This window comes from Accipiter gentilis, chromosome 24 (assembly GCF_929443795.1).
Source record: "Accipiter gentilis chromosome 24, bAccGen1.1, whole genome shotgun sequence".
Classification (NCBI taxonomy): Eukaryota; Metazoa; Chordata; class Aves; order Accipitriformes; family Accipitridae; genus Astur; species Astur gentilis.
The window spans coordinates 12969759-12997476 of NC_064903.1; the positions used below are offsets into that span (position 1 = coordinate 12969759).

Below are 27718 nucleotides of genomic sequence, written 5' to 3' on the forward strand. Positions count from 1 at the left end.
CGTTGGGGCTGCCCGTTGCCGTAGTGACGGGGGACGCGGCCGGCGGCGGCACCGGGGCGGCCGGGCGGGCCAGAGCGGCTGCTCGCTGCCGCTGGAGACCCGGCCGCGCCGGGCCTGGGGCGTCTGTGGGAGGGTGGGCTGCCCCGGCGGCCGTGCCGCGGGGCCGGGAGCCGCTGTGCGGCCTCAAAGCGGCGCCGTGGTGAGGGCGGGTTTCCCCGACACCGCGTTTCCATTCGCCCTCGGCTGGGGCTGTCCTAAGCCGGCCTGGAGCAGGGCCGGCGGGCAGAGAACCTCTGCGAACACCTCTGCCCTAAACGAAGTCAGCGGGCAACTGACAAGTTTCAACTCACCTTAAAGTCAGTAAATGACTCCAGTAAGCCACCCTGCCCTCCCTTCCAGGGGACGATGTAGAACACAAGGCAGATAGAGAAAGGGAAACATGAACAAAAGCCCATTGCGCATTATTCGCACCCCTTCAGCATTTCGCAGAACGGAAGCATAAACTGCAGAGGAGAATTGAGTATGAGGGCAGGTCTGCGACATACATGATCATTCACTTCCCTCTATTAGTGAAGATGCATCGGAACGTGCATTGTAATCACACTTGATCAAAAAGCAGCGATGGGACTCTGCCTCTTAAAAAGTCCTCGCAGCAGACTCGCTGACCTTGTTCCTTCCTGAACCCTTGCGACTGCACAAGCTGCGCTACACCAAATCACCACACAAGTACCATTTTTCTACTGGCACATCTACCAATTTTTAATTGCGTAGAAATTCTCCTTACAGGTACCAGCACAACAGCAGTTTCTCGCCAAAAGTACAGAAAACAAGGCCCACTTTCAGAAGTGGAAGCATACCCAATTTAAACACAAACTCCAGCTAGTGACAGGAAGAACTGGAGTCTCTCCGGATGCTGCAGCTCCTTCTGAGGACAGCTCTTCATTAAACCACCTCTGTAAGGACCCGAGTACAAGCTTATGAAGTCCCAACTAAACACAGTCCAGTTACATTCAAGTACTGGAGAGCGCAGCCGCGGAGTCACATACTGCTTAAATCCCTCGAGGGCAGCATTTGTGTATCTCGCCAGTCTGCATGCAGTTATGAAGAACAGAGACACACACAGCACATACTTGCAGCACAAACTTCATGCGGTCTCTCAGACTGCAGCGGGTGAATTCCGGTCAGACACTGCAAAGACTGCTTTGGAACAAGCAACAAATTTTATTGCAAGAAAAGAAACAAACCCCGGTCATGATTTGAGACCTACGTCCCCAACAACCTCCGTTTTCTGTGGAGATCTTAGGTTAATCCTTTAAACTTTGAGTCATTCAATCAAATGTGATCCGAAAACTGCGCTCTTGCTCCTTGCGGCGGCTCTCGCAAACCTTTGTCACCTCTTCTACCTTCCTCTGCAACACGGCTGTGGGAGACACAAGGGGTTAATCTTACAATCACCCTAAAACACAACCTGCACAGTTCAGCCTGCAGAAGGAGAAAGAAAAACATTTTCACTTTGACGGTCACTCAGATTTCACGGTGCACAAAGAAGGATGAAAAACCAACACAAAGCACTGCTAACACTCCAAGGCAAAGAAAGAACATTGTCTAAAAAGTATTCTCAGGCATTCAGGGACTGGCAGGCAGAACTGGAAGAATCCTGGGACATATTGTTGGCACTGTTTGCCATGCCAGTCTGTTGTAGTTTCAGGGCACTGCATCAGAGCGCAGAGCAAACCCTCCCTGAACAGGAACCGTTGGTCTGCAGCTTGAGGGAAAGCAATGGCTCTATAAACCAGTTTCCCCTACCCACCCCCCCGCTATACTCGCTTTGAATTACCCACACTACAGGTGAACCACACAATCAGTTAGAAGTATATACGTATTTTCTTGCAGCATTATCACACAGCTGTAACAAGCTTTTAACTGTAAATACACAAAAGACGGTGCAATCGCACACAAGAGCTGCAGAGCACTTGCAGCCACAACACACATCATCTGTTATTTGCAGATCACTGATTTGGAAATACGTAAGCCACTGATTGATCACCACCTTTGAATGCAGCGGGCATCGCAATACACAAAAACTCTTGGCACAAGCTAAAGCAGTTTCTAATTTCATTCCATGAAAGCTTATCAGAAGCTATTCAACAGGGCTACGACGTTATGTCAGCCTGTGGCTTGGAGATAGATAGTCCAGCTCTGGTTTTATCTCGTACAGCACGCCAAACCCAGAACCTTCCAGTAACACACTAGGCAACACACTTCAGTTTGTCACTTTTCAAAAATCCACCATGCAAAAATAATTATGGCATAAAATGGCAGTCTGCTTCACTGTCTCACAGATCTCTCTCGCCCAACTCAGAATTCACTTGTCACTACGAAACAGAAGACCTTCTGGTTCTCTCAGGGAGAGGCAGAAGGTCAGAACAAGGCTTTGTCCACACACTCCTTTCGCTTGTAGAAGCAGCACCACCCCACATCCTTGTTCAGCAAGTCTATTTAATTGTGGCAGGATAGGTTGTTAAGAATATTAGTTGTTCAGCTTAAATAAGTAAGTTTTAAAGAGAATGAAGCACTTAGACTTGTAATGTGGGATTTCGTATGCTGTTCACCTTCTTGGCTTGAGTAGCTAGATTTGCCGAAGGCTTAGCCTGCAAGCTGCAAACTTTCATGCAGATTTGCTGAACTTGTACTGAATTTGTATCTATTCAAGCAAGACAAGGCCTTCAGAGGCAGCACGAACCAGACAATGAGGAGGGAACAACTGTCAACAGCAGCTGCAACTAGACAAGATATCAGCCTGCCTGGCAACAGTGAAGGAATCCAAGGAGTCAGAAGATCTCAGGCCAGAATCACTATTGGACCAAAGGGCGCGTGAAAGGGGTGTGGAGGTTGCACGAAGGGCAAGTGCATAGTCTGTAAGAGTATAATGGCCCAGGGATTTCTTTGTTCAGGGTCGCTCCCCAGAGGTACCCAGCTTGAGCTGATCCTGCTGCTGTACCACTCTATCAAAATATTTTTATGAGATTCGATGCCCAACTCTCTCCCTTAGGACACCCAGGGTCTGAACTGCAGAGTGACTAATACCAGATGCCTGCACTGAACTGCGCTTCTCTAACAAGGTTAATGGTAATCAAATGATGCAAATTACAGGTGAACCACACAAGCTGTTAGGAGTATATACATATTTTCTTGCAGCATTATCACACAGCCATAACAAGCTTTTAAGTGTAAATACACAAAAGACAGTGCAATCGCACAGAAGAGTTGCAGAGCACTTGCAGCCACAACACAGATCATCTGTTGTTATTAGGGGTGCTAAGAGGAGCTGTGCTTCAGTACCAACCACTTCTGAGGCAGCTAGAACTCCTTCAATATGCTGCCAATATCTCTTTTTCAGTTGGGAGTATAGTGAGCCTCAGATCCTCGATATCCCCAACTCCAAAACCCCAGGGGTCAGCCTCGGGTTTTCCCAGGTACTTTCTGCCAGAGACTCCACATAGGGCCATTCTCTCTGGCTGCAGTAGAGAGCATATTTTTAACCTCTTGTCCTGCCCGGACGGGCCCAAGGACTACTGCATGAACAATCTCCCACTTAATTTGTTCAAAGGCTTTCTGTTGCTCAGGGCCCCATTTAAAATCGTTCTTCTTCTGGGTCACTTGATAGAGAGGGCTTACAATCAGACTGTAATTTGGAATATGCATTCTCCAAAAACCCACCACACCTAAGAAGGCCTGGTTTTCCTTTTTATTAGTCAATAGAGACATAGCTGCTATTTTGTTGATCATATCCATTGGGATCTGACGACATCCATCTTGCCATTTTATTCCCCAAAACTGGATCTCCTGTGCAGGTCCCTTGACCTTACTTTTATGGCAAAACCAGCCTTCAGAAGGATTTGGATTATTTTCTTCCCTTTCTCAAAGACTTCTTCTGCCGTGTTGCCCCATACAATGATGTCAATGTATTGCAGGTGTTTCAGAGCTTCACCTTTTTCCAGTCCAGTCTGGATAAGTCCATGGCAAATGGTGGGGCTCTTTCCACCCCTGGGGCAATCGATTCCAGGTGTACTGGACACCCTTCAAGTAAAAGCAAATTGTGGATGGCACTCTGCTGCCAGAGGGATTGAGAAAAACACATTAACAATGTCAATTGTGGCATACCACTCGGCTGCCTTTGACTCTAGCTCATACTGAAGTTCTAGCATATCCGCAATGGCAGCACTCAGTGGTGGCGTAACTTCATTCAGGCCATGATAGTCTACTGTTAGTCTCCACTCCCCATTAGACTTTCGCACTGGCCATATGGGACTATTAAAGGGTGAGCGAGTTTTGCTGATCACTCCTTGGTTTTCCAGTTGACAAATCAATTTGTGGATGGGAATCAGAGAGTCTTGGTTGGTGCGATATTGCCGCCAGTGCACTGTTGTGGTAGCAACTGGCACTCATTGCTCTTCAACCCTCAGCAACCCCACAATCAAAGGGTCTTGAGAGACCAGGCAGGGTAGACAGCTGTTCAAGTCCCTCCATCTCCAAGGCAGCTATACCAAAAGCCCATTGACACCCCTTTGGGTCCTTAAAATACCCTCTCCTCACAGTCTATGCCAAGGATGCATGGAGCCTCTGGACCAGCCACAACAGGGTGTTTCTGCCATTCATTTCCAGTTAGGCTTACTTCAGCTTCCAATACAGTTAAGTCTTGGGATCCCCCTGAGACACCAGAAATACAGATGGGTTCTGCCCCTTTATAACTCGATGGCATTAGACTACACTGTGCACCGGTGTCTGCTAGAGCCTTGTACTCCTGTGGGTCTAACGTGCCAGGCCATCAAATCTACACAGTTCAATAGACCCAGCTATCCCTTTCCTCCACCTGTCTGGAGGCAGGGCCCCTCTAATTCTGGTCAGAGTATCCAGTACTCACTTCCCATAAAATTGGCTCAGAAGGCCCTTCAAGAGGATCAGAAATAAGATCAGCCCTTCTACTCTGTTTGGAAACTGGAGCAGCATTTTTCCTGGTAGAATCCCCTTTTGTGGTGTTTTTTTCCCCACAACTCACGTACCCATGCATTTAGGACCAAGGCAGGTTTTCCATCCCATTTCCTCATGTCCTCTCCGTGATCACATAAGTAAAACTACAGCATACCTCGTGGTGTGTACCTTCTATATTCTGTCTCTCGGGCAGAGGAACGCTCACTCCTAATAGTTGAGACATTAGTCCTTCCAAGTGGGAAGTAGGACATATCCTCTTTGATTTGCTGGACATCCTGGGACAGCTTCTCCACAGCCAAAATGCAAGCTTGTAGGGAGGAGAAGATATTTTCTTTGTATTGCCAGAGTTGGCAAGCCACTTCATCTTTCTAGGTCATTACCGCCAGTGTGTTGGTATAGGACAATGGTGCACTGCATACAAACTTCCGCCACATGGGTCATGTGCATGGGACTTCATCTGGATCTTTGGGTAATTGTGGGTTGTCCAGGCCATAACGAATCATCTCTAGCACAGCTAATTCCCTCAGATATTGGATACCTATTTCCATGGTGGTCCACTTGCTTGATTGACATATAACATCTTCCTTAAAGGGGTACCTTTCCTTCACAATTGAAAGGAGTCGCCTCCAGAGGCTGATCACTTGTGTCCCTTTTCCAACTGCCTGGTCAATGCCACCTTCCCTGGCAAGCGATCCCAGCTGCTTGGCTTCCCTACATTCTAATTCCAACCTATTAGCCCCATTGTCCCAGCATCAGAGAAGCCAGGTGATAATACGCTCACCCATACAGCAGCCGAAATCTTTTCACATATCCCGCAGCTCACTCAAAGATAGGGATCAGGTGATTACCTCTGATTCTGCCTCTTCCTCCTGTTCCCATGATGACCCTGGCTCATCTTCATCCTTCGCTAAGCGAACTGATTTTTTTGTCTATTTCTTCTTCTGTATGGGGCAACTGATACTGGTGCGGGTTTGTCTGCTGGTTCAGTTGCAGTACCGCTTGCCGAGGTTTGGGTAGCCACAGTACCTGTCATCTTGTTGTTAGATCCAGAGACCTTCTCTTCCCCTTGAAGGTACTGAGTGGTGTTGAACAGGGCTCTATAGGCATAGGCCAGGCCCCAGCACTTTGTAGTGATTTGTATCTCTCTTCAGTTGCCAGGGTGACAGCATACCTTTTCCAAATATTTCACTAGTTCTTCCAGATTCTGCACTTCTTCAGAAGTGAATTTCCAAAACATTGGAGGTGCCCACTGTTCTAAGTACTTGCCCATACTACCCCACACACCCTGCCACTCATAATTATCCAGCCTCAGGGCAGATCTCTGGGTAATCTTCTTAAATAGTTGTTTAACCTTAAACAAGAGTTGAACCACATTCAGAAGCATGCTAATGCCTAACAGTAGGGCTAGGACTGTGCTGGTCTCAACATCCCAAGGATATTTAAATTTTTCAAAATTCTCAAACACCATTTTAACTGGACTGAAGAAGAGATAAGGGAAGAAAGGTACCCCACCCATAGATTGTCTCTCCAAGGAGGAAAGGTAAATGGTGTAATTATTAATAGTTTCCCACAGATGGCTCCCAAAGTATAAAGGTGACAATGCTGAGTGCAAATACCAGATTAATCCCACAACCGATAACTTTATCATACCATAAACCAGTGTTATACAATACATCAAAGCGAAAACCTTAATTCATCTCCCACAGATGATAAGCAGCAGCACCGGGACTACATACAGCAAGTGAGGTGATACGTAACAGAACTTTAAAAACAAGAGCAACAACTCCAAGAACACATAAATCAACATAGTGACCAGTGACTGTTAGACCAATATAATGAATGCTCATAACAAATTTGTTTTAACAAGCTCTGGTCAGGTTTGTCATTATCTCAACCCTTCGGGCCCCAGGTTGCGTGACAAAATGGACTGTCATGGTTTAACCCCAGCCAGCAACTAAGCACCACACAGCAACTCACTCACTTCCCCTCCCGCTACCCAGTAGGACAGGGAAGAAAATCAGGAAAAGAAGTAAAACTCGTGGGTTGAGATAAGAACAGTTTAATAGAACAGAAAAGAAGAAACTAATATAATACTAATAAAATGACAAGAGTAATAATAAAAGGATTGGAATATATAAGTGATGCACAATGCAATTGCTCACCACCCGATGACTGACGCCCAGTTAGTCCCTGAGTGGCGATCCCGCCCCAGCCCCACTCCTGTTTATATACTTGACATATCACATGGTATGGAATACCCCTCTGGCCAGTTTGGGTCAGCTGTCCCAGCTGTGTCCTCTTCCTAACTTCTTGTGCCTCTCCAGCCTTCTTGCTGGCTGGCCATCAGAAGCTGAAAAATCCTTGACTTTACACTAAACATTACTTAGCAACAACTGAAAACATCAGTATTATCAACATTCTTCTCATACCTAGCTAAAAACCACAGCACTATATGAGCTACTAGGAAGACAATTAACTAACCCTAACCCAGCTGAAACCAGGACAGAGGTTTTTAACAGTACCACTTTTACATACACAGTAGTAACAGGAATTCTTCTCCTTGCTAAGGACCCCACGGAAACAGTGAGGTACATTAACCTTTTTTAAAAACTGCAATTTCTTGGGCTTACTGCCTCTTTCTTGTTTGAAGGTGAACTGAAGAGGAACTGTTTCTTTAGATGTACATTTCCCAGCAAAGCGAATGAATCGTTATTAACTGATAAGACAATTTCTTCAGTACTGAATGACAGAGGAAAAAAAATGCGTCTTCCTTCTAGGAAAATTTAAAGGAAACAGGTTGCTATTTTCACACACATTCTGTAAAATCAGAATTCTGATGCCACAGGAGCTGCACCAGACTTCCCTATACAGGCAAGTTTGCAATGCAGAAGTTAGCACCTATGTTCCGGAAGAAAAAGCCAAATTAAATCCTGACCAAAGCCAATAATACTAGTTAAACATGGATAGCAGTATGCCTGCTTTCACTCAAGAAGTACACCAGGTGTAAGCACTTTCACAGCACTGCAGCCAGACAGTGCAATTTGGTGCTGGTGAGAGCAGCACTGCTTTATTCTGCCATGCCCCCGTGTGGCTGCTAACATCAGTTAAAATCAAAACCTGTGGAATGCAGAATTCTTGAATCCCTCACAAGGAGGCACTCCCTGCAAGAAAAGTTCCTTTTTTTCTGCTTGTTTTCAGTATGGCACCATGGTATACTCGTTAAGGGCAAATCCAACCCAAGAAACAACAGTAACTACACTATCAAGTTTTCACTGTCGAGTGCATCTGCTGCTCTGCACTACATCTCAAGTTACTGCTACTGTGAAATTTCCACACCATGACTCCAGAGTTACCATGCCTGCAGATAAATGCATGCTGCTCAGGCTTACCTGGATGTGGCTTTCCTGTTGTGGTGGGCAGGATGACAACATTAAACACATACACCCTCACCAATTTTCCTATTCCAAAGGGAAACCCCACAACATTTTAGAAGTTGAAATATTTAACCTTAGTCTGATAGAATAAAGCATAAGGTTTTCAAGTCCTCTGCTTTGCACTGACGCATTTCAAGCCCTCTGCTTTGCACTGACGCATTTCAAGCACTGCTTTTTTGTAAAACATTAGCAGTTGCCCAGAATTACTTCTCAGCAGAGGCCTTTAATGTACATCAGGAGAATTCAAGCACAGAAGGGACTGTACCAACAAAGGTGATGAGGAGAAGATTCCTCAGGGATCTTCAGGAATTCAAGTTACATTCAAAACACACTTGCACACATGCTACATGCTTTCTGTTTATACTCCCCAAAAGCTGCAAGATGACTCTCACCTGAGTTCTGGTCAATCCACTGCAACGAATCCATGTGGGCATTCAAAATTTTACAGATCTGCTGAAGCTGAGTAGAAAGAGAAGGAGCAAGTAATTTATTACACTACATAAAAGCTAAGCGTGGTAAAAAACAGCCTGCCTGTCCATCCCTTTGGTACATGATGCATTCAAATTTCTCATATGTGGAGCTCCGCTAACTTAGCAGCCAATTTCCCAGGGAAGTCTGTGCAGGAACTCTGTTGCCTTGCTTCTCTTTACCATTAGAAAACAAGCAAATAACCAGAGTTCATACCAGAATGAGATACTTTGAAAACCATTAAGAGAACTGCAGAGCAAGTACGAGTCAGGCTGGCTTGTGCTGTGTTACAACACAAGTTTTACCAGAAGAGAAAACCAACCCAAGGACAAAACAAAATACCCTTCCAAGCTTGAAACTACGGGCAGCAAAGTATCCACAAGTGGACAAATGAAGAGTTAGAACTGTTTAAATATCCTTTCTCTCTTACCAATGCACAACAAAATAAAGCTTGGATTTACCGGGTCACTTGTGTCTGCTGGGCCTCTTGATGTATTCAAGTGCTCAGTGATGTCCTTCAGATCTTGTGCCATACGCTTCAACTGAGCATCTATGTTTTCAGCCAGTTTATAGCTGCAAAACGCATGGGAACCAAGGTCAGAATAATTAAAGCAAACTTCAGAAGACCTGCTCCCAGTCACACCAACTTTGGGCAATCAGAATTAGCTTCCACGCCTTTCAGCCAAGGCTGGCAGATAGGTGGGAACAGCACCATGAGAGGCATTCTATCACACAGATGAAGTAACTCCTAACCTCTTTCTCTCTTCATAGATAACATGGAGACAGACAAGCAATAGTGTGGAGGGCTTTCTGGAAGGTTTTGTCAGAACTGAAGGAACCAGCTCGCCCAGATTCTTCAAGATTCACATCTCTTGAACCAGACAGACACTCCTTTTAATTACCCTGCTACGAGTCAACACTTAAGGCTTACAAGGATGCCTGAGCCACACATAGTGCATTCTGCTCTCATCACTTCCATCGCTAAATAATCATTGATTTTTAGAGATTATGCCAGAATTAGTAACCTTTTCCCAGACGGCTGATTAGAACAACATCCAAAGAGCTTTTCATGCTCGTTCAAGGGCTTCCCGTCGCAATTCCCCTATTTCTAATGCGTGAAATCTAAGTTGCTGTGCATAAAACAGGATTACATATTTGAAAAAGGCCATAGAGAGTTCCACATTGTCATGCATCCCAACTCTACTTCTTGCTGATTGATCATCACCACATTAGCCTGCTCATCACATGTTCCAAGCAGATCTTTGTCTTACGTCCTCTCCCGTTCTTCGTCTGCATGCTGCAAGTAGATAGTCCCGCTCTGTTCCTTCACAGACTCCTCCAGAGGGGTCAACAAGTCTTCAAGCTCTTTCTGCTGTGACAGAATGAAGTCTAGCTCCTGATCCAGTCTGGAAAGAGAAAATGTTAGCTACTCAACTTAGAGGTTATACACATTCTACATCTGCCATACCACAACCCAAGATTTTCTTTCTTTTCTTGCATCATTTCAAGCGTTCATAGTTTCGTACCTCTTCTGATCAAGCTTCACTTTCTCTACTTCTCTGTGTAATGAAGTAATCTGGAAACAGAAGACACTTAATGATACTACAAAAATTCAAAACTCAATTCATAAGAGTGGTGGAACTGAGAAAGCCAGCATCATACAAATGTCTACTAGAAACAAGAAACAGTTACATAAAGATTTACAAACCCAAAACTGAATAATGGAGGTTTGGCTTTGAAAGCTCCACCCTAAGATAACTTGTGTAGTTAACAGTGTAAACTCACAGAACACATTTCCAAGCTTCCATGCCTAAAGGCCAGAACAGACATACAGTGAGTCTTTTACAAGCATCCAGATAAAATTCACATTTTTTTTTTTTTTTTTTTTACAAGTAGAAAGTCCCACTAAATGGCTTGCCGCATCTCTAACACTGAAGGCCTTTAGGGATCCCAAGCAAGCAAAATCAGGTTACACTGCATGTCACCTTACCTTCTCTCCATTCTCTATCAACGTCTGATCCCAGGCATTAACTTGCGTAGCTTGATGGAGAAAGTGTTTCTCTTGGTCCTCCAGTTCCAGACTCCACTTGTTTATCAAACTCTCCAGCTGGGCATAAGTCATCACTGGAGGCGCACTGAGAGGAAGCATGAGACAGTACAGAACACAAGATCAAAACCCAAAATATAAACATGACAACACTCACTTCCCTTTCCTCCACCAGATACCAGCATTAATACTGCCTCTTGCCCCAGTCAGGAGATAGCTGGTTATAACACAACACTCACCTGGTGGTGGTGGTTGTGGTTATGGCAGCTGTAGAAGTCACAGCTCCAATCGCACCAGTTGTAGTTAATGGCTTAAGATTCAAAGCAAAGCCAGAAGCAGAAGTAGTGCCTGAAGGAAGAGATGCAAGTCACACAACAGAAGAGGACACTTCTGCTAGCTAACAAATTGAGAACAGGTGCAATAAACACCTCACCTGCACTTCACCGCGGCATTGTTCAAAGAAACACAGCCCTAGGCCACACACCCCTCTCAGTCTCCTGTGTTTTAAGATTAGGCCTAATAACTACCAGCACACCCAGTTCCTCTCCTGCATCTTTGCAGGACACGCCATTTCCATGTTTTCACAAAACTAAGGGCATCTATCACATGGTACTGGCAGCCACTTACACAACACTTCTAGGCACTGAGCTCAAATTCTTCACAGATACTCCAGAAACAAGCTTTAGGAACACCTTGAGAGCTGAGCAGCATCCACGTTACTACACTGAAAACTGACTGATAACTGCATCCGGAAAAGGATGTTCAGCCCTGAATCCCAACACTGTGCAGCAGCAAATTCCACTGCAGGTTTTCACAGGAGGGTTGCCACTTAAATACAGCACGCATCTAAACCTTTATTTTGGGGGGCGGGGGGGGGGGGTTGGTTGTTTGTTTTTGAAGAAAAGTTAGTGAAATCCTACACTTTGAAACTTACGATATGGAAGAAACAGATTAATGGGGCAAAACATCTCTCCCTAATGCTCCCTGCAAGTCTTTAGCCTCTCCCTTCCCCCATCGGGACACCTCGCCCTCACTCCTTAGAGCAATTCTGCACATACACAGGCAGGCTAGAGAAGGAGCAGCTAAGCTATTCACTTTACTTGCTCCAGACTACAACATCAAAGCCTACGGGCCTCCCTTCACCCAAACTCCCTTCGCCGTGGACAGGCTCTCAGAAGTCATAAATAACTGTGCACTTGGGGAGATGGAAAAGAAGGATCGCAGAAAGAAATACTGTGTTATTTCAGCATCTAGTTCTTACTAGTGGCAGTGCTTGTTGCAGCAGCTGTTGTTCCAGGAGCTTTTAATCCAAACCCAAGTGTTCCAAGACTGGCTGTCCCAGTGGAAGGGGCACCAACTGCAAACCAAAGACAACATTAAGAGCTTGCATAACCCATTAAATACATTGCCCCTTTGAAAAGCTCTACCCTGCCTGCTCACCCATCTCCATCTGCTCTTTACTTGTATTAACCAGGATTACTGCTCAGGTGAAGGATCACCCAGACGCAACACTGAAAAAGGCAGGCTGAAGCTATAAAATAGCCAGAATGCTCTGCGCTTCTTCCAGGAAGCTTGATCAACCCAGGTGCCAAGCTACCGTCTCTTCTCTTTACCTACTTTGAATTATCTAACATTTAACCGCTACCAAATGCTAAAATAAGCAATGGGTACCAGACACGGGCAGGCAGGAAACGCCATCTCTGCATGAGCCTGCTTGCTAAAGCAATACAGTTGCACATACTACAGGAAACATGCCGGTCACATCTCGGTTGCCTGGAAACAACCCACCTATCATCATCTAAGAACAAGGTTTCAGACATCCTCATAAACAGAGAATGCCCATTAGCTTAAAAGCATTCTGTAACACAAAGGTTAAGGTCAGCTTTGGAACTCGAGTAGCAGTGCAAGCATTGTAGAGCTACTAAAAACACAAGCGGTTAGGCTGGTATACATGGCATCTACAAATTGCAGCTGATCAGTTAAAAGTAACCAGTGCGGCTTTAACATAAAACTTGTGAAGGTCCTTGGGAGCAGCTGCCTAAATTTTCAGAGGTAGGCGTCAGGCAGCATTACCTATGGAACAGTTGCATTAGCTCTGGTAAACGTTGACTGTAGCTAGTCTCCATAACCAAAGGAAACTGAAGCGTTAACATCTCATTGCAGGTTCAGAAAGAAAGCTGTTAGGACCATCTTCAAACCTGGGCTACTGCCTTACAGCTATCAGAAAACAGGCACTATTTCCTGCCATGAAAATAGTTTTGCAAGAGGAAACTTGCCAGTTATTACCAGAGGAACTTGGAAACATACGCCTGTGTGAATACCTGTTTTTAGCACACTGCATCTCCACTGTCACAGACCACTGTTCTTAAAGAAGCGCCAACACCTAATGCAAGAGTCAAAGGCAGATGCAACCAGACTCAAGGCACTGGCGTCTGGAGAAGACAGCAGCTAAAACATCACTAGAAAGCTCAGTTGTGGCAACGCTACCCAGACAGAGACACAAAAAATTCACATACAGCTAAAACTGACCCATGCTGCTTGCCCAGTCTGAATCTAAAGAGTGCTTTGGTTTGAACAAAACCCTCCATGCCTCACCACTGAAGACAGTTTGCCAGAAATCACAAAGAAGGAAGGTGGCAAAGAGGAGCGAGAAGAGCTGGCCTTTTCAATTCTCCCATATCACCCCAGCATCTGCAGCTCCACTACTGACAGGCAGCACCAACCACGCTGCTCATTTAATCCCCACAACACATAAAAGCTGTATATTGTGTCTTACGCGAGAGGCCCGTGGTGGTAGACGACGTCGGTGCTGAAGAACTCGCTATAGATGCAAACAACGTAGGCCCCGTTGAACCAAGAATGGAGGTTGTGGTGGTAGAGGCAGTTGTAGCAGCTGTGGATGGTACTACAAACAGAAAAAGCGTCCACCTTGTACAACCAGACCGCATCAAGCTCTCGCCCACTTCAGAAGAATCATGCTGAGAACGGGACACAAATTTGCCCATCTACACCGGGTTTTATTATGGATGTGTATTGGGCTTATGTAAGAATTTTAAACTATTTCTCCTCTTATTCACCCTCAGCTCTACCTCGTTTCCAATTCCCAGTGTACCCTTTAAATCCTTCCACTACGCTCCAGCCACAACTACAGAACAGAACTTGGCACGTGGGACGCAATAAAAAATACAGCATACCAAGTCCAACGGCTGTATGACCCGTCACAGATTACTGAGGCCACTTCAAATTCACAGTAACAAGCGCTTGTAGCCCATTTCCAGACTCCGGGTCAGAAAACCGTTCCCAGAAGGACGGCAAATTCATAAAGGCTTGAGTAATTATTTCCCAGAATCACTTCCTACCTCCAAGTTTGGTTCCAAAGGACAGAGCGGGTCCCTGGCTGGTACTAGCGGTCAGCGTTGCTGTGGGTGCACTAGTGGCTGCTGTTGACGGCAATGACCCAAAGTTTAGACCTGGAACAAGCAGCATAAGTAAAAGGAAAAGACGGACCTTTTACTACAGAGACGCTGTAGTTTCTGCTGATCGCAGCAACAGTCAAGTTAGAAGCAGTAAGAGTATCAGAAAAACATTAACGTTCAATGTAACAAGTACTCCGCGTTAGCCAGGAAACAAACCAGAGCTAATTACCTAAAGAGCTCATTACCTAAAAAGACTTTCAAGAACAATTCTAACACAGGTGAACATCACCCTCACCCCAGAGCTCACGACCTTCCCTCCGAGGACTGCGCCATCACCAACATGTAAATCAAAAGCTGCAAACTGAGCTTTTGCCAGACTCTGCGGGAGGGCGCAGGTTCCTGCCGTCAGGGAGGTGAACAGTGGGACGGGCACATCCTGCGGCTCACCCTCCCCACCGCTCCCCAGCCCTTTCCCTCTGCACCAGCAAACCCACCAAAAACATGTTAAAAGCGCTTCAAATGCAGCTGGCGCTTCCACACACACTGGCAAAATTATTTCAGCCTCACTCTCCAAACCCAAAGGCTAAATAGCAATCGTTACTCGACACTGAAGACACTGGACGGGCATATCAGAAAAACCACTGATTCCAGCCACTCGCTTCATTTCACACCACCAGAAGCAGGAGGCTGCAGAACCTCCACACCATCCCCAGCTGCTCTCGGTGATGGCAGGCTCCCTGACTACAGCTGCCATTTCAAGCCCAGGCACTCACCTGAGGACTGCCCCCCAAGGCTGAAGGGGGTTGTTGACTGGGTTGCAGCTCCTAAGGTGGCAGCAGTGGTGGCAGCAGCTGCAGGTGCTGTTCCAAAGGTCAACCCTGTGGGCGCTGCTTGCGGAGCTGCAGTGCCGATGTTGAAGCTGGCTGTTCCGGCCTGAGTTGTGGTGCCACTGGAAAAAGTAAACCCTCCGGTCGTCCCAGACTGAGCGGTGGTGGCGGCGGTGGTGGTGGCGGCGGTGCCAGCAGACCCAAACACAAAGCCAGAAGGGGCTGCTGCTTGACTTGAGGGCACGCTGGTTGGTGCAGAGCTACCAAATCCAAAGCCCCCTGTGATGCCAGTAGCCTGAGTTGCAGTGCTGCCTCCAAAGTTTAACTTTGGTGCATTTGCCCTAGAGAAGGAAAGAAAAGTAAAAAGAAAAGAAAAGAAGCCAATCTCTTTGACACGTACATCCAGTCAAGTTTCTTACAGACCATTTGCTGACAGCAGAAACCACCTCACAAAACGGCGTGCACTTGACCAGGCTTACGCTTCAATGTTGACGAAGACTGCATCGCAGCTCCTGGCACCAGCGATCCAGTCTCTTAAGTCTACTGCCTTAACTACCCTCCAACCCATCCAGGCACCAGAAGGCATTTTGGCAGTGTAAGCGGAGTTGCTTATTCTCTCAGCTCCCAAGCACCCTCTTCACCTCCCCTACACAAGACTATTTTTTTCAACTTTTACTGCTAGTCCCCACTTGAGCTCCCTTCCCACAGCTCCCATCTGGCAAGCCTCTTACACAACAGCAGTTCTGACGAATCACCTCAAAGCTTACGGCCTTTCCTAAGGACAAAACGGTCCCGCTTGGCTGAAGAAACAGGCCGAGCGCTCCCGGTTCGGATCGGAAAGGACACGTCGTCTCGCGCTCGGACGCTAAGTTTTATCCTTGCCTCACGCAAGCATCGGTACCCCAGTTACGGAGCGCAGCGTGGAACACCTCGCCCGTCCGAAAAAGTCGGCATCGACAAGGACCAGGTCTCGCCGGACGCTTTTCCGGATGTGCTACAGCACAGCGGGAGCTCTAAGGCACAGGAGCAACAGGTTCGCTCCCTTGAGAGCTGCTTGCAAAGCACCTCCACAGCCACGAGGAGGGCATCACCCACTCGCGCTCCCCCGCGGCCGGGGCCGCTCGGCAAAGCCAACGCGCCCACCCCGGCTCCGGCCGGCCCCCGGGCCTCTCACCCCAGCGGGAACACGTTTGCTGCCGGAGTCGCGGTGGCCGTGGCCGGCGTCCCGAAGCTGAAGCTGGCCGGCTGCGCGGCAGCGCCCGGCCTGCTGAAGGAGAAGAGCCCGGCGGGCTGGCTGCCGGCAGGCGCCTGGGCCGCGCTCCCGAAGCTGAAGCCCCCCGAGGCGGCGGGCGCGGAGAAGGAGAAGCCGGTCGTGGCCGTCGTGGCGGCCGTCTTCGGCGTGCCCAGAGTGAAGCCGCCTCCCGCCGCGCCCGACCCGAAGCTGAACTGGTTCATGGCGGCGGCCTTGCGGGAAGAGGGACGGCCACCGTCAGGAGACCCAGACCCAGACCCGGGCCCGCGCCCGGGCGGGGACGGGGACGGCGGCGGCCCGGCTCCCGCAGCCCCCCGCCTCCGCCGGACAGCCGACCCGCCGACCCGCTCGGCGCACCGCCACCGGCGGCCGCGCCCGCCCCCAGCCGCCAAGCGCCGCGCGCGCGCGCAGCGATGACGCACGTTGCCGCCGCTCCGCGCCCGCCCCTCTCCGCCGCCTCCCAACCACCGGCCGCGCCTTCCCGCCCTCAGCAGCTATTGGCGAGTCCCGCCGCCGCTCGTGGGCGGGCCGGCCGGATTGGCTCGCGAGGCTACAGGAGGCGGGCGGAGCAGGGGCCGTTGGGGCTGCCCGTTGCCGTAGTGACGGGGGACGCGGCCGGCGGCGGCACCGGGGCGGCCGGGCGGGCCAGAGCGGCTGCTCGCTGCCGCTGGAGACCCGGCCGCGCCGGGCCTGGGGCGTCTGTGGGAGGGTGGGCTGCCCCGGCGGCCGTGCCGCGGGGCCGGGAGCCGCTGTGCGGCCTCAAAGCGGCGCCGTGGTGAGGGCGGGTTTCCCCGACACCGCGTTTCCATTCGCCCTCGGCTGGGGCCTGGAGCTGGGGCTGTCCTAAGCCGGCCTGGAGCAGGGCCGGCGGGCAGAGAACCTCTGCGAATACTTCTGCCTGGCTTCTTAGCGCCAGGCCTGAGCCAAGGCGTCCTACTGCCCTCGCCCTGGCAGTAGCTGCCATTCCGTGTTGACATGGGGTGCAGGCAGATCTAATAGTCACTGTAAGGCTTGAGCTGTGATTGCAACTAATGCCTGTGGAGCAAAAGAGTCTATAATCTGATCACAGAGAGGAAAGGTTGATTATATTCTGTTATATATGTTTTAACATTATGCATGTAAGAGGTCGGCTAAAATTTACCCTTCCAGAACACTCATTAGGAAAATTGTTCTTTACAGACAGTACAGAACACATTTTGTTCTTTCTTCACCTGTCACTTGTCTTTTCTGCATAGGTGAGTGGTGGGTGTTGATATGGACAGTGTTTCCTCAGGCTCTTCTCTGCAGTTGCTTGCCAAACTACTTCATGATGCTCAAGAAGATGATGATGATGATGATGAATATGTGGTGAGTCTGTCATAAGAAATGCTGTTTCTTTTACATGTTGTACCATAGCCTAACCTTGTTAACTGAGGAGAAGCAAACCTCTCTTTTCCCAGAGTGAGTAAAAAGAGAATGAAAACCTTAGAAGGTTTTGGACTGACTGAAACAGCTAGAAGATACTTTTAGGGTAAGAAGCGCTTGAGGGAGAGAATAAGGAAGATGCCCCAGGAAAACAAGAAGAGATTGTGACCACAAAATGGGAGGGAGATTTAATTTTTCAGCCTGAAGGAAATGGGAACATGTAGTTGAAAGAGCTTTAGATACTTTAGTCTTCTCCCTACTTTTCCCTGAAGTCCGCCAGAGATGAAGGCAATTACAGCTAAATACTTCATATAAAGGGAGAAAAGTTGCTGCTCAATTTCTGAGTAAAGACTAAAATATCCACAGGTGACTGAGTGTACTAATTTTGTGTGTCAGCCGTTGAAGAACTGTAGAGATAATTGATCACTGAAGTACAATAGATATGTTGGTGATTGTAGAATAGGGAGGGGTGAGTAATCATTCTAAGGTGAATGATCTGAATGATTAATGAGAAATATCTTTCAATTCTTCTATATCAATTCCTCTCAGGACTAGATGAAAATCATAGCTCTTGGAAAACGTACATTGTTCCTGCAATATGCAACTGCTGCTTTTATGTAGGCATGCATGTGTGCTGGGGAGAAATATCCCAGGAGGTGCCAACAATCACAATGTAGAAGGCCTCTGTGAAGGCTCAAAACTTTGCCAAGTCTCTCAGGATTTTGAACAAGTCAAAAGTTGTGACATGGATAACAAAAATGGCAAATGCCTCAGCATTCCTCCAAATCACTCCTCGACAAAGAGCCAGCTGTCTGACCCAGCAGTTGTGCACTAGTAGTGGCAATAGAAGTAATATTTGGGATAAAAGGGCTGCATATCCCTTGAAATTTCCTTTCAGTAGGTGGTAGATGTGGTCCTTCACACTCTACCCTTCAGCTGTTTAATGCCTGCCTTTTAAAACTAGCATTATTGGTCTCCATCTTTGCAGTAAACAGCCTGATTTTAAAAGAATTTGTTTACATCTTATTAATAAAATGAATGACACTTCAGAGACAGAAATGGAAAATTGCCACAAGGGATGTCAATTAAGTCTGAGTCAATCTGGGTAAATTGAAATCTTTATTTTGATTTAATTTAATGTTCTGTGCATATGAGGCACTTTTATCAAACCAAGAAATGTTCACATATAGAGAAATGCCTCTTGTTGGCCTATTAGTACTAAATTGTTTCATAATTGGAGGAAAATGTTGTTGCCTCATATGATCTCTACTGTCAAAAGGAATCCAAATGCTGTGATGGGGTTTTCATGTAGCACCTTTGGTTTCCTGCAATATTTTCATGGCAGGCAAAGCATGGAAATTTTGCCAAAATACCATGGAAACTAATACTCAAAAAGCACATCTGTCTGTAATACTGTGCTTCTGGGAGTTCTACTTAAACCCAGTGTGTTGAAGACACTTTCTGCTGGGGGAGAGTGAAGAAGAGAGAACGTTCAGTGGTTCGGTCATGAAATTGTAGGATAATATTTTTAGGATTCTAGCAGGGATTTGCTTGACCTCAGATAACATTTTATATTTATTAACATTATTGTTGTTACTGAGCTGGGCTCTATGAAAATTGATTGAATTTCCATTTACCTTTTTTGCAGCCACACTGTTCTGTTAGCACCATGACTCCTGGTAGTATTGGACCAGTAAAGAAAGAGGCCACTGGTAAGAAGTGTTTGTATGTTTTAGCATTCAGTCCCATGTTAGCAGACTATAACAGCTGTAGTAAGTTACTACTGATAGGGTTTGCTTCAATAAGAGAGTGGTCACTGACCTTTGAGATGGAAATAGCACTACATTTTTACAATTCCACTGTAAAATTCTTTGTTTCCTGAAAGCTTAACTGTGAAATATACAAAGAGAAGCAGAAAGGGTAACTCCAGAACACAGCAGCCTCAAATGATGATGATAAACAGAGTACAGAGCACAGCCTGGTCATGGGCTAAGGGGAATCATAACTGAGCAGCAAAAAGCTGTGTATAAGTATGCTCATGGAATTGTTAATTCTCACTTAGAGCAAACAAGGAAGATGGGCTTCTAAGTACTCACCTGAAAGTATCTTCGTGGAGTAAACTGCATGGAACTGAGCCTATGCCTATATGGAAGAAGAGCTATAACATGTACCGTGAAACACAGTCATACCATATTCTCCCCAAAAGTTTCACAACTATTTAGACCACACATGGGAGAAAATAGAAGCTTTGTTCAGTGCTGCCCTCAACTGACCGAGAGACGTTTTTCAGTTATTCTCCTTCCTGCACATAGTTCTTTGCCTGGAAACCACGGACAGTTACATGCTTCACCTGACTCCAGGTGTTCTGGCATCGTATAAAAAGGCAGACTTTCAGACAATGAGAACAGATATCTTGAAGGTTCCTAAATTTGTGTCAACACCTTGGATTGTACTCAGGAAAGAAAGGAAGACAAGTTTAGTCTTGGCAAAGTTGATGCAAAGTTCTTCCTGGAGCTAATGCTGTTACATTATTGGGCAGCTTAGTTATGAGCCATAAGAAAGATCAACAAGGACCAGGATGAGTGTAGCAGGAAAGGAACTGTGGCAAATATAACAAATAGAGTATTTTTGCTTGGGATTCCAACAATAGCCAGAGATTCTACTATAACAATCTTGAAGTTACAGCTTTACCACCCTCCTAGAAAATATATTTTTTCCATGTAGGACAGGCATAAACCATAGTATTCTGCCTGTGAACTTTCATGTGTCTTCAGTACATTATCTGGGCTGTGCTCAATAGTTAATGGGAAGAACTGGATTTCTGTGTGAGGAGGAGGTCCTTTTGTAAATGACTCTGCTCACTTAAAAATCTCATGTCAGGGGGCTTGGAGAAGATTAATATTTCATACTTCTACACTTTATCCATTTTGAAGTGCTAGATTTTTTTATGCCTGAAAGGAGGATTTCCTTGACATAGAGTTTGGGTGAAGGAGATTTAAGGGAAAGGAAAACATCCTCCCTCTGCAAATTCTCATTCATAAGATACTGAGGTGAAGGAGACTGTAATCATTAACTAGAATGCTTTTAATACAAAGATTTTTCTAAAGCCTAGAAAAATCTAAGTTCTCAACAAACCTAGAGGAACAGATACATTCCATAATATGACAATGTGATTTTTATCATCACTTACAGGTACTTTTCAAGTGAAATCTGAAAACAGGAAAACAATTTGGAGTGCAGAGGAGGTCCCAGAAGGATCTGAATTTGATGATACCTGGGACCCTAGAGAACAGCCAGAGTAAGTGAGCTGAGACTGTCTGCATGGGCTTTTGTTGTGGTTTAACCCCAGCTGGCCACTAAGCCCCGCACAGCTGCTTGCTTACTCCTCCACAGGGGGATGGGGGAGAGAATCAGAAGGGTAAAAGTGAGAAAACTCGTGGGTTGAGATAAATACAGTCCAATAAGTAAAGCAAAAGCCACAAGTGCAAGCAAAGCAAAACAACAAATTCATTCCCCATTTCCCATTGGCAGGCAGGTGTTCAGCCATCTCCAGGAAATCAGGGCTCCACTACAAGTAATGGTTACTTGGGAAGACAAAACGCTGTAACTCTGAATGTCCCCTCCTTCCTCTTTCTTCCTCCAGCTTTATATGCTGAGCATGATGTCATATGGTATGGAATATAACCTTGGGTCAGTTGGGGTCAGCTGTCCCAGCTGTGTCCCCTCCCAACTTCTTGTGCACCCCCAGCCTACTTACTGGTGGGGTGGGGTGAGAAGTGGAAAAGGCCTTGACTCTGTGTAAGCACTGCTCAGCAATAACTAAAACATCCCTGAATTATCAACACTGTTCTCAGCCCAAATCCAAAATGTAGCCCCATACTAGCTACTGTGAAGAAAATTGTCTACTCCAGCCAAAACCAGCACAGCTTTACATAGCAATAATGGAAATACGAGCATCTACTGCATTTGAGTGAAACAGCCATCTGAAAAGCTTGTGTCATGGAAGGAGAAAGGAGGGATATTGGTGTTGCATCTAAAGGAACACCAGAGGAGTGATTTTAACCTCTCCCTTGGAAACCTTCTGATCTCATAACAGAAACGTAGAGTTGGTTTTTCCCATCATAAGATTACTTGCAGTGTCAGGTACTTGTATAAAGTGGGATTAGGAAAGGAATTAGGCCAGCCAAATGATTTACTAGCTTTCAAATATGCCATTTGTGTGAAATACCTGTCTTTTCCTGCTGCAACTGAGATGCATTCATTTTTCATACTCATAAATTCATAAAGTACTCCAACTTATATTTGCATTTCAAAGAATTAAGCTCTTTAGAGACAAATAGTGCTACAAGAAGAAAGGCTATATGCAGGCAGTTTTGAACTTTTAGGTTTTGTCATGCAATCTTACATTTTCAAGGGACAGCCTAAAACCAGAGTCTTTTCCCTTGCTCATAGAAAAACAATAACAAAAATGTTCTTGAAATAGATGCAATCAGGCATGTTAGTTGTAGTTTGTAGAAGTCAGAAAGCCTTCAGGGTCAATCCACAAAGCAGCCTTTGCATTTCTAATCATTGAGTTCTGATGTCAAATCCTGGAGTGCTGGAGCAGATGGACTGAAGCCCATGAAGCTGCACATTGTATGCTAGTTTGTAGTCCAGAATCCTCATTTTTCTCCGCACGTAAGTCATGCCATGAGGTGTTCAATTTCCTGATGTAAACACAGGACTGAGATTCACCTGAACTTAGAGTCAGCCTTTCTGAATTTGACATTCAGCTATAGCCTCACATACAGTTGTACACTTGTTCTTGAAACCATCGCCTGTGAGGTATAGAACATGCTGTCTTTGTATTGTGGGCACAACAGAAGCTTTTCTCATGCCGTTTTTTGACCCTTCCTCTCCCTGCTGGGTAAAATGTGGTGCTTCTCTAGTCTCAAGCAATTACGACCTGTGTTGCACAGATGAAAAGAGAGTATAAGTCTTTGTAATAGTTCATCAAATTGAATCAAGGAAAATGGCCCAAAAGGAAAACAGATGGCTAGAGAGGTGCATCCAGAGCTATTAGACAGATTTCTCATTGACTTAGGAATTATTACATATGCATATGAACACTGGAGATGTGAAAAAGACCTTCCATACACTCTTTCCAACAGCTTAGAGAAGTGACTCACTCCACTTATTTTGCTCAATATAGTAGGAGTAACGTATGTTCTAAATACAAATTTCGTTTGTATTTCCTCACTCATTAAGTATCAAGAGCAAGGGAGTACGTGATTCTACATTTTGTAGATGTGGAGGGGTAGAAAATAAATGTTGGCCAAATGCAAAACAATTATAATCTGACAAAAGACTGTTATGCTCAGGCTGCAAGAATATGTTGAAAGATAGAACAGAACACATATAATTGCAACAGCATCCTTTTGAAATCTGTTTCCCAAGAGTTTGTGGTATTTAACTAGTTGATAGGTATCATATTCAGTTAGGATACGTTTCCTGATCCTGCAAAGGCTGGTTAGTGGAGGCAGCAAAGTGAGTGCCTTGGAAGGTGCAGTGAATGATCTTTACCTGTCTTCTGGCTAACTTAGTCATGGCTCTGAACAGAAACCCAGTGCAGATGGGTTGAAGCCTTGAAAAGGAGGAGAGACCATGCGATGAGGATATTTACAGTCCTCTGAGAAATACCATCTCCTTTAGTCTCTTGCCCCTTCTCCAGTATTATTAGGCAACTATTTCTCTTTCTCAGGTATCAGATTTTATTCAAACAGTGTGTGGGAACAGAGGATGTCTTCTTTGGGATGAGCAGGAAAGACCCCTCCACAGCCTGCTGTGAAGATGTAGTGGTGAGCTGAACCTGTATCTCCCTTCCCTTCTTTGTGCCCTTTCTCTGCCTTTTTCAATCTTGCCACCTTCTTGAGGGACAGAATGTAAACACCAAGCTGTATTGCTGCCTTCGGCCTCCTGTAGGATTTTCTTGTAGTTCTTCAAGCATTTGTAGATAATATTTACACTTGCTAACCTGAGGAACTCGTGTATGTCTTCTCAAGGTCCTAGTGTACCCAGGAGAATCTGTGCAAATGCATATGCCACATACAGACTTGGGGAAAATAGAAAGTAGCTCTAAGATGAAGTTTCATCTTGGACACAGTTTTGGAGGGGAGAGGGGCTGGGAAGGAGATAGTTTTCCTCTGCCTGCATTTATTACAAGGTATACAAGTTAGCATAATGCTACAATACTGACAGTCTTTAAAGTTGCAGGTATCGATCCTGTCCCATTATTATATGATGAAAGATTTCCCTGCTTTCTGAACTTCAGGACAGGTAGAACTGCTGTGCAGTTTTTGTATTAGAAAAAAGCTGTCCTTGGAATACACAAAGCCAGGGGTTTTGGTGGATGTAGAATACATGTCAAGTACATTATTGGCTCAGGATTTTGAAGAAAATAGGATATCAGTACACATCACTAAGCTATTGAAAGCAATGGTTTTCACTATCATATTTTCTCTGATACAAATTACCTATTTGGAATGTTGCTCTTTGACACTAGCATCAAAATATTCATGAAGATGAGATCTTTTATGGCTTGTAGGGCTACATATCTAACCACAGCTTTACCTTTACCCATCATTTCAGATTAAAATCAAGCTACCAGAGACAAAGTACTCAGACATCACATTAGATATCCAGGACAAGGTTCTTGACCTTCGAACTCCCAAAAAGTAAGTGAAACACAATTGATAGAAGTACAGTTAATATCTTGGTTGAAAGGAGGTTTAACCGAGCCTTCAACTGAATGCTGTGTGGAAAGCAAAACTAAAGATGAAGATTGGATTATTAATTGCACATGAAAAATAGATATGGACTAAAACAACCATAGTCCTTCCATAGGTTTATAGTGTGCTAACTTTGAATCTGTGATACTGTTCTAGCAAAAATAGCTTTAAGACAGATTTTGCCTACTTAAGCAGCAAGGCTTCAAGGGCCCAAAATGTCTGGCAAAAAACTGCCCACGGTCCTGAAGGACTTCTTGCGAGTTTGCTTTCTAAATACTAATTTGTACAAATATATAACTGAAGATGGTCCAAGATGTGCAGATACATTTTCAGAAGTTGAAAGACAAATTGTGGACATATCCAGGCATGGATGCAGGGATGAAAATGTTACAAGGTTTCCCTGAAGAGATTTCCTTTGAGTTCTTTTTTTAATAGGGCTATTTCAAACCTACAAAGATAATCAAGTGACTGATGTACTCTCAGACTTCTCAGTCTTCCTCCATTTTTCCCACAGCATGCAATTACCCTGCCTGAGATTTCCAGATAATTCCCTTGTCTGTTTTGCTTCAAGTACTTCTTCACAATAGAGTGCTTTCATAAGAAAGCTTAATTCTCTCTGGGCTGACTTGTTGCATTGAATGGGATGTGGGAAGATCATATATGAATAGCTTTCTGCAAATAAATTCAAGGTGTAGGACATGGATTAAGGCCCAAATAAGTTCTGTCCCTAGTGGACTAACTATAGAAAAGCCACCTTTCTCATAGACAAAACCAGGCTGAGTTGGTTACCCACTGCTTTGACTCAACCCAAAGATGCAACAGGAGTGGAAGAATATTTGGAAGTGCTAGCTGTGAAACTGGAAAATCAGGAGGAATAATTGTTCAGCTAATGACTTGCAGAACCTATAGGTAGTAAAAGAGGTAGCTTAATGCAATACTGCAGATGTAGGAAAACTTCAGCATCCTTTTTCTTTTGCAATTCTATCTTTTTGGTGACTCAGATCTGCCATTATCTTCTTAGTATCCAGCTGTCTCTAGTCACAAGCCTAGCAAATAAAAAGTTCGCCGTAAATCTAATGGTTGCTTGGGTACAGCCTGAGCCAGTGCTGCTTTCACAAATATAAGTACAAGTCTTCTCCATATGAAAGAAACAAACAAGGTTTCAAGTTCTACGTACTGAAAAACTCCGTACTCTCATAGATGTGTAGGATGCCTCAAAGGAACTGTTTCCAACTCTGTAGTCCCGGGGCTGATTCTAAGCCAAGCTGATTTAACGACTTCTCCAAATTACAGCAAATGGCTGCCTTCAGTAGGTGTGGTGCAAAGGTGTTTTGACTGTATGTCTTTCAGCCATGGCTCCTACAAGACAGCTGAAAAGGTCTGAAAAAGAATCAGCATGACTTAAACGCCAATTTAAAGTGACCACCATCTATGCTACCGTGTTGTCTTGTTAGGCTTTATAGTGTTTGGCTGGGCAGATCTGTTGATTCTAAAGTGTCCTTGATTCTGTTTGCACTGTGAATAGAGTGGAGGTCCAAGACTGACCCATCATTTATATTGTTAATATATAAGCCTGGGATGAGAGGGGAAAGAGTCTGGGTTTTGCATGAGCAAATAAGTTTGAACTGTTGTCAGTGAGAAGAGTTGAATGGGTCCAGACTTGAGACATCCTCGTGAGGAGATAAACTGGAAGGCTTGTCAGCCATTCCAGGAAAAGCTGTATGTCTAACATAGCAAGGGACTGTAGAATAGTTCCCGAGTCCAAGGTCCAGCTTTTTTTTGTGTATTATGTGCCTGAGCCTCAGGTGGGGGATCACTGAATTAATCTTCAATGTAGATTAAAATCCCAGCAACTTTGTAACTGTAAATCCATTCTCATAACTGAACTGTGCTTTGCAGTATAGATAAACCGTTTGTGAAACTGTACTGGCCGGAATCTGTAATCAGGCTGTACCGCTTCTTTGTTTTTACTAGAGAAGACAGACTCCTGAAGACACTTTCAGGCTTTAGGCATTATTCAGATTTTTACCACCAGGAGACCATTATCAATGCAGCTCCTCCTTCCTCTGCATTTAAAATGCAGCACCGTGCAAAAGCAAGAACAGTGGAGAGAGCTCACAATCCATCATTGGAAACCGTTGTCATAGCCACAGCCAAAAGAAAGGAATAGTGTTGGAAATATTTCAGGGCCTGTATAGCAGTGCACCTGGTATTGTAGGAACCCCACAAACTGTCATGAGAACAAGATATACTGAAAGAACATGCCTTGGTATACTGACTGTCAAATTGCAAGAGTAACTTGCAATGCCATCTCAATTGCTCACCCAGTCTGAGACACTGAAATTCACTGTATCCTCTTTTACAGGAAGCTGCTGCTGCACCTCCCCTACCATGTAGACAGCAAGAACGGTAAAGCTCGTTTCCTCTCTGAAGAGGAGACCCTGGAAGTTACCTTGAGAGTATCAAGGAAGTTTGATTTCATAAATTTTGTTTGATGGATAGAGAAATAGAGAAAGTTTGCAAAAAGTAATCTCTTAGTTTGAAGTCTTCTTGAAACCTAACTGGTCATGAAATAGTAGATTGTTTCCCTGGAACAGCCCAAGGGCAATATCCTTGGAGAAACTGAATGAGTCAGGAGGAATGTAGCACCTATAGGTTCTTAAAGCTGAGGCTGTCCAGTTCTTGCACTGCTCTGGTTAACGTTCTGCTTCCTTCAGTCTGATACAGGCTCTGTGAATCAGAAAATAGGAGATTACAGTTCTGTAAGCCAGAGAAAGTCTTTTTGTGGTTATGGCCGATAAGTAGCACAATGAGGCTCTGGTCAATGAGTCTGGTGCTTACTTACTGTTGCAAGACTTGCAAGTGCTAATATTCTTGCTTGGCCTCCATTGCTGTGACTGGGACCAGTTCAGAATCTCCTCTTAGCTACTTCTTGATGAGATCAAAGCTCTTCAGGGATCCATATCCACATCTGAGGCTCCTTTACACTGGCAGAACAAGGTAACCAACTATAGTTGGATTGTTGAACAATTTTTGACAATGTGTTGGTTCAGTGTCATCTATTCATCTGCTGTCCCTCCAGCTTTTTCTGATCTTTCTTGATTAATAAAA

General features: G+C 45.4%; 3 protein-coding genes across 8 annotated transcripts in view; 2 read left to right on the forward strand and 1 right to left on the reverse strand.

Moving 5' to 3' along the window:
- The window catches only part of NUP62CL (nucleoporin 62 C-terminal like), a 28238-nt gene extending 11462 nt beyond the window's left edge, over positions 1 to 16776 (reverse strand). The window contains exons 1-12 of one of the 3 annotated variants that reach the window (XM_049827967.1): positions 16359 to 16775; positions 15131 to 15525; positions 14301 to 14411; positions 13718 to 13846; positions 12203 to 12298; positions 11181 to 11289; positions 10885 to 11029; positions 10421 to 10470; positions 10166 to 10300; positions 9356 to 9467; positions 8819 to 8885; positions 1202 to 1420 (exon numbers count right to left, since the gene is read on the reverse strand). In XM_049827967.1, coding sequence (XP_049683924.1) covers positions 1329 to 1420; positions 8819 to 8885; positions 9356 to 9467; positions 10166 to 10300; positions 10421 to 10470; positions 10885 to 11029; positions 11181 to 11289; positions 12203 to 12298; positions 13718 to 13846; positions 14301 to 14411; positions 15131 to 15525; positions 16359 to 16639 — 1722 coding nt within the window. In that variant the 5' untranslated portion in view covers positions 16640 to 16775 and the 3' untranslated portion in view covers positions 1202 to 1328. Of the gene's footprint in view, positions 1 to 1201; positions 1421 to 8818; positions 8886 to 9355; positions 9468 to 9919; positions 10301 to 10420; positions 10471 to 10884; positions 11030 to 11180; positions 11290 to 12202; positions 12299 to 13717; positions 13847 to 14300; positions 14412 to 15130; positions 15526 to 16358 lie in introns of those variants that run through there. The other 2 variants (XR_007509487.1, XM_049827968.1) reach the window with 2 other exon arrangements.
- Positions 1 to 27718, forward strand: part of LOC126050292 (gamma-aminobutyric acid receptor subunit gamma-4) — a 338971-nt gene that overhangs the window by 206262 nt on the left and 104991 nt on the right. The gene's annotated exons all lie outside the window — the stretch shown is intronic.
- DNAAF6 (dynein axonemal assembly factor 6) lies at positions 149 to 27712 on the forward strand. Of its 4 annotated transcripts, none has more exons than XM_049828038.1 (7): positions 149 to 199; positions 17672 to 17783; positions 19489 to 19552; positions 21033 to 21138; positions 23581 to 23677; positions 24468 to 24553; positions 26973 to 27712. In XM_049828038.1, exons 2-7 carry the CDS (start codon positions 17691 to 17693, stop codon positions 27100 to 27102), a joined length of 576 nt encoding a protein of 191 aa, XP_049683995.1. In that variant the 5' UTR covers positions 149 to 199; positions 17672 to 17690; the 3' UTR covers positions 27103 to 27712. The 4 variants fall into 4 exon arrangements, with proteins under 4 accessions (XP_049683995.1, XP_049683994.1, XP_049683993.1 ...); XM_049828037.1 differs by lacking the exon at positions 149 to 199 and adding an exon at positions 17113 to 17211; XM_049828036.1 differs by lacking the exon at positions 149 to 199 and adding an exon at positions 17163 to 17514.

Excerpts from the sequence above, each read along its gene's own strand:
- DNAAF6 (XM_049828038.1), top strand. The coding sequence starts at position 17,691 with ATGGACAGTGTTTCCTCAGGCTCTTCTCTGCAGTTGCTTGCCAAACTA. Across the intron at positions 17,784-19,488 it reads ATGATGATGATGAATATGTG|CCACACTGTTCTGTTAGCAC; the intron begins GTGAGTCTGTCA and ends CCTTTTTTGCAG. Across the intron at positions 24,554-26,972 it reads GACCTTCGAACTCCCAAAAA|GAAGCTGCTGCTGCACCTCC; the intron begins GTAAGTGAAACA and ends CCTCTTTTACAG.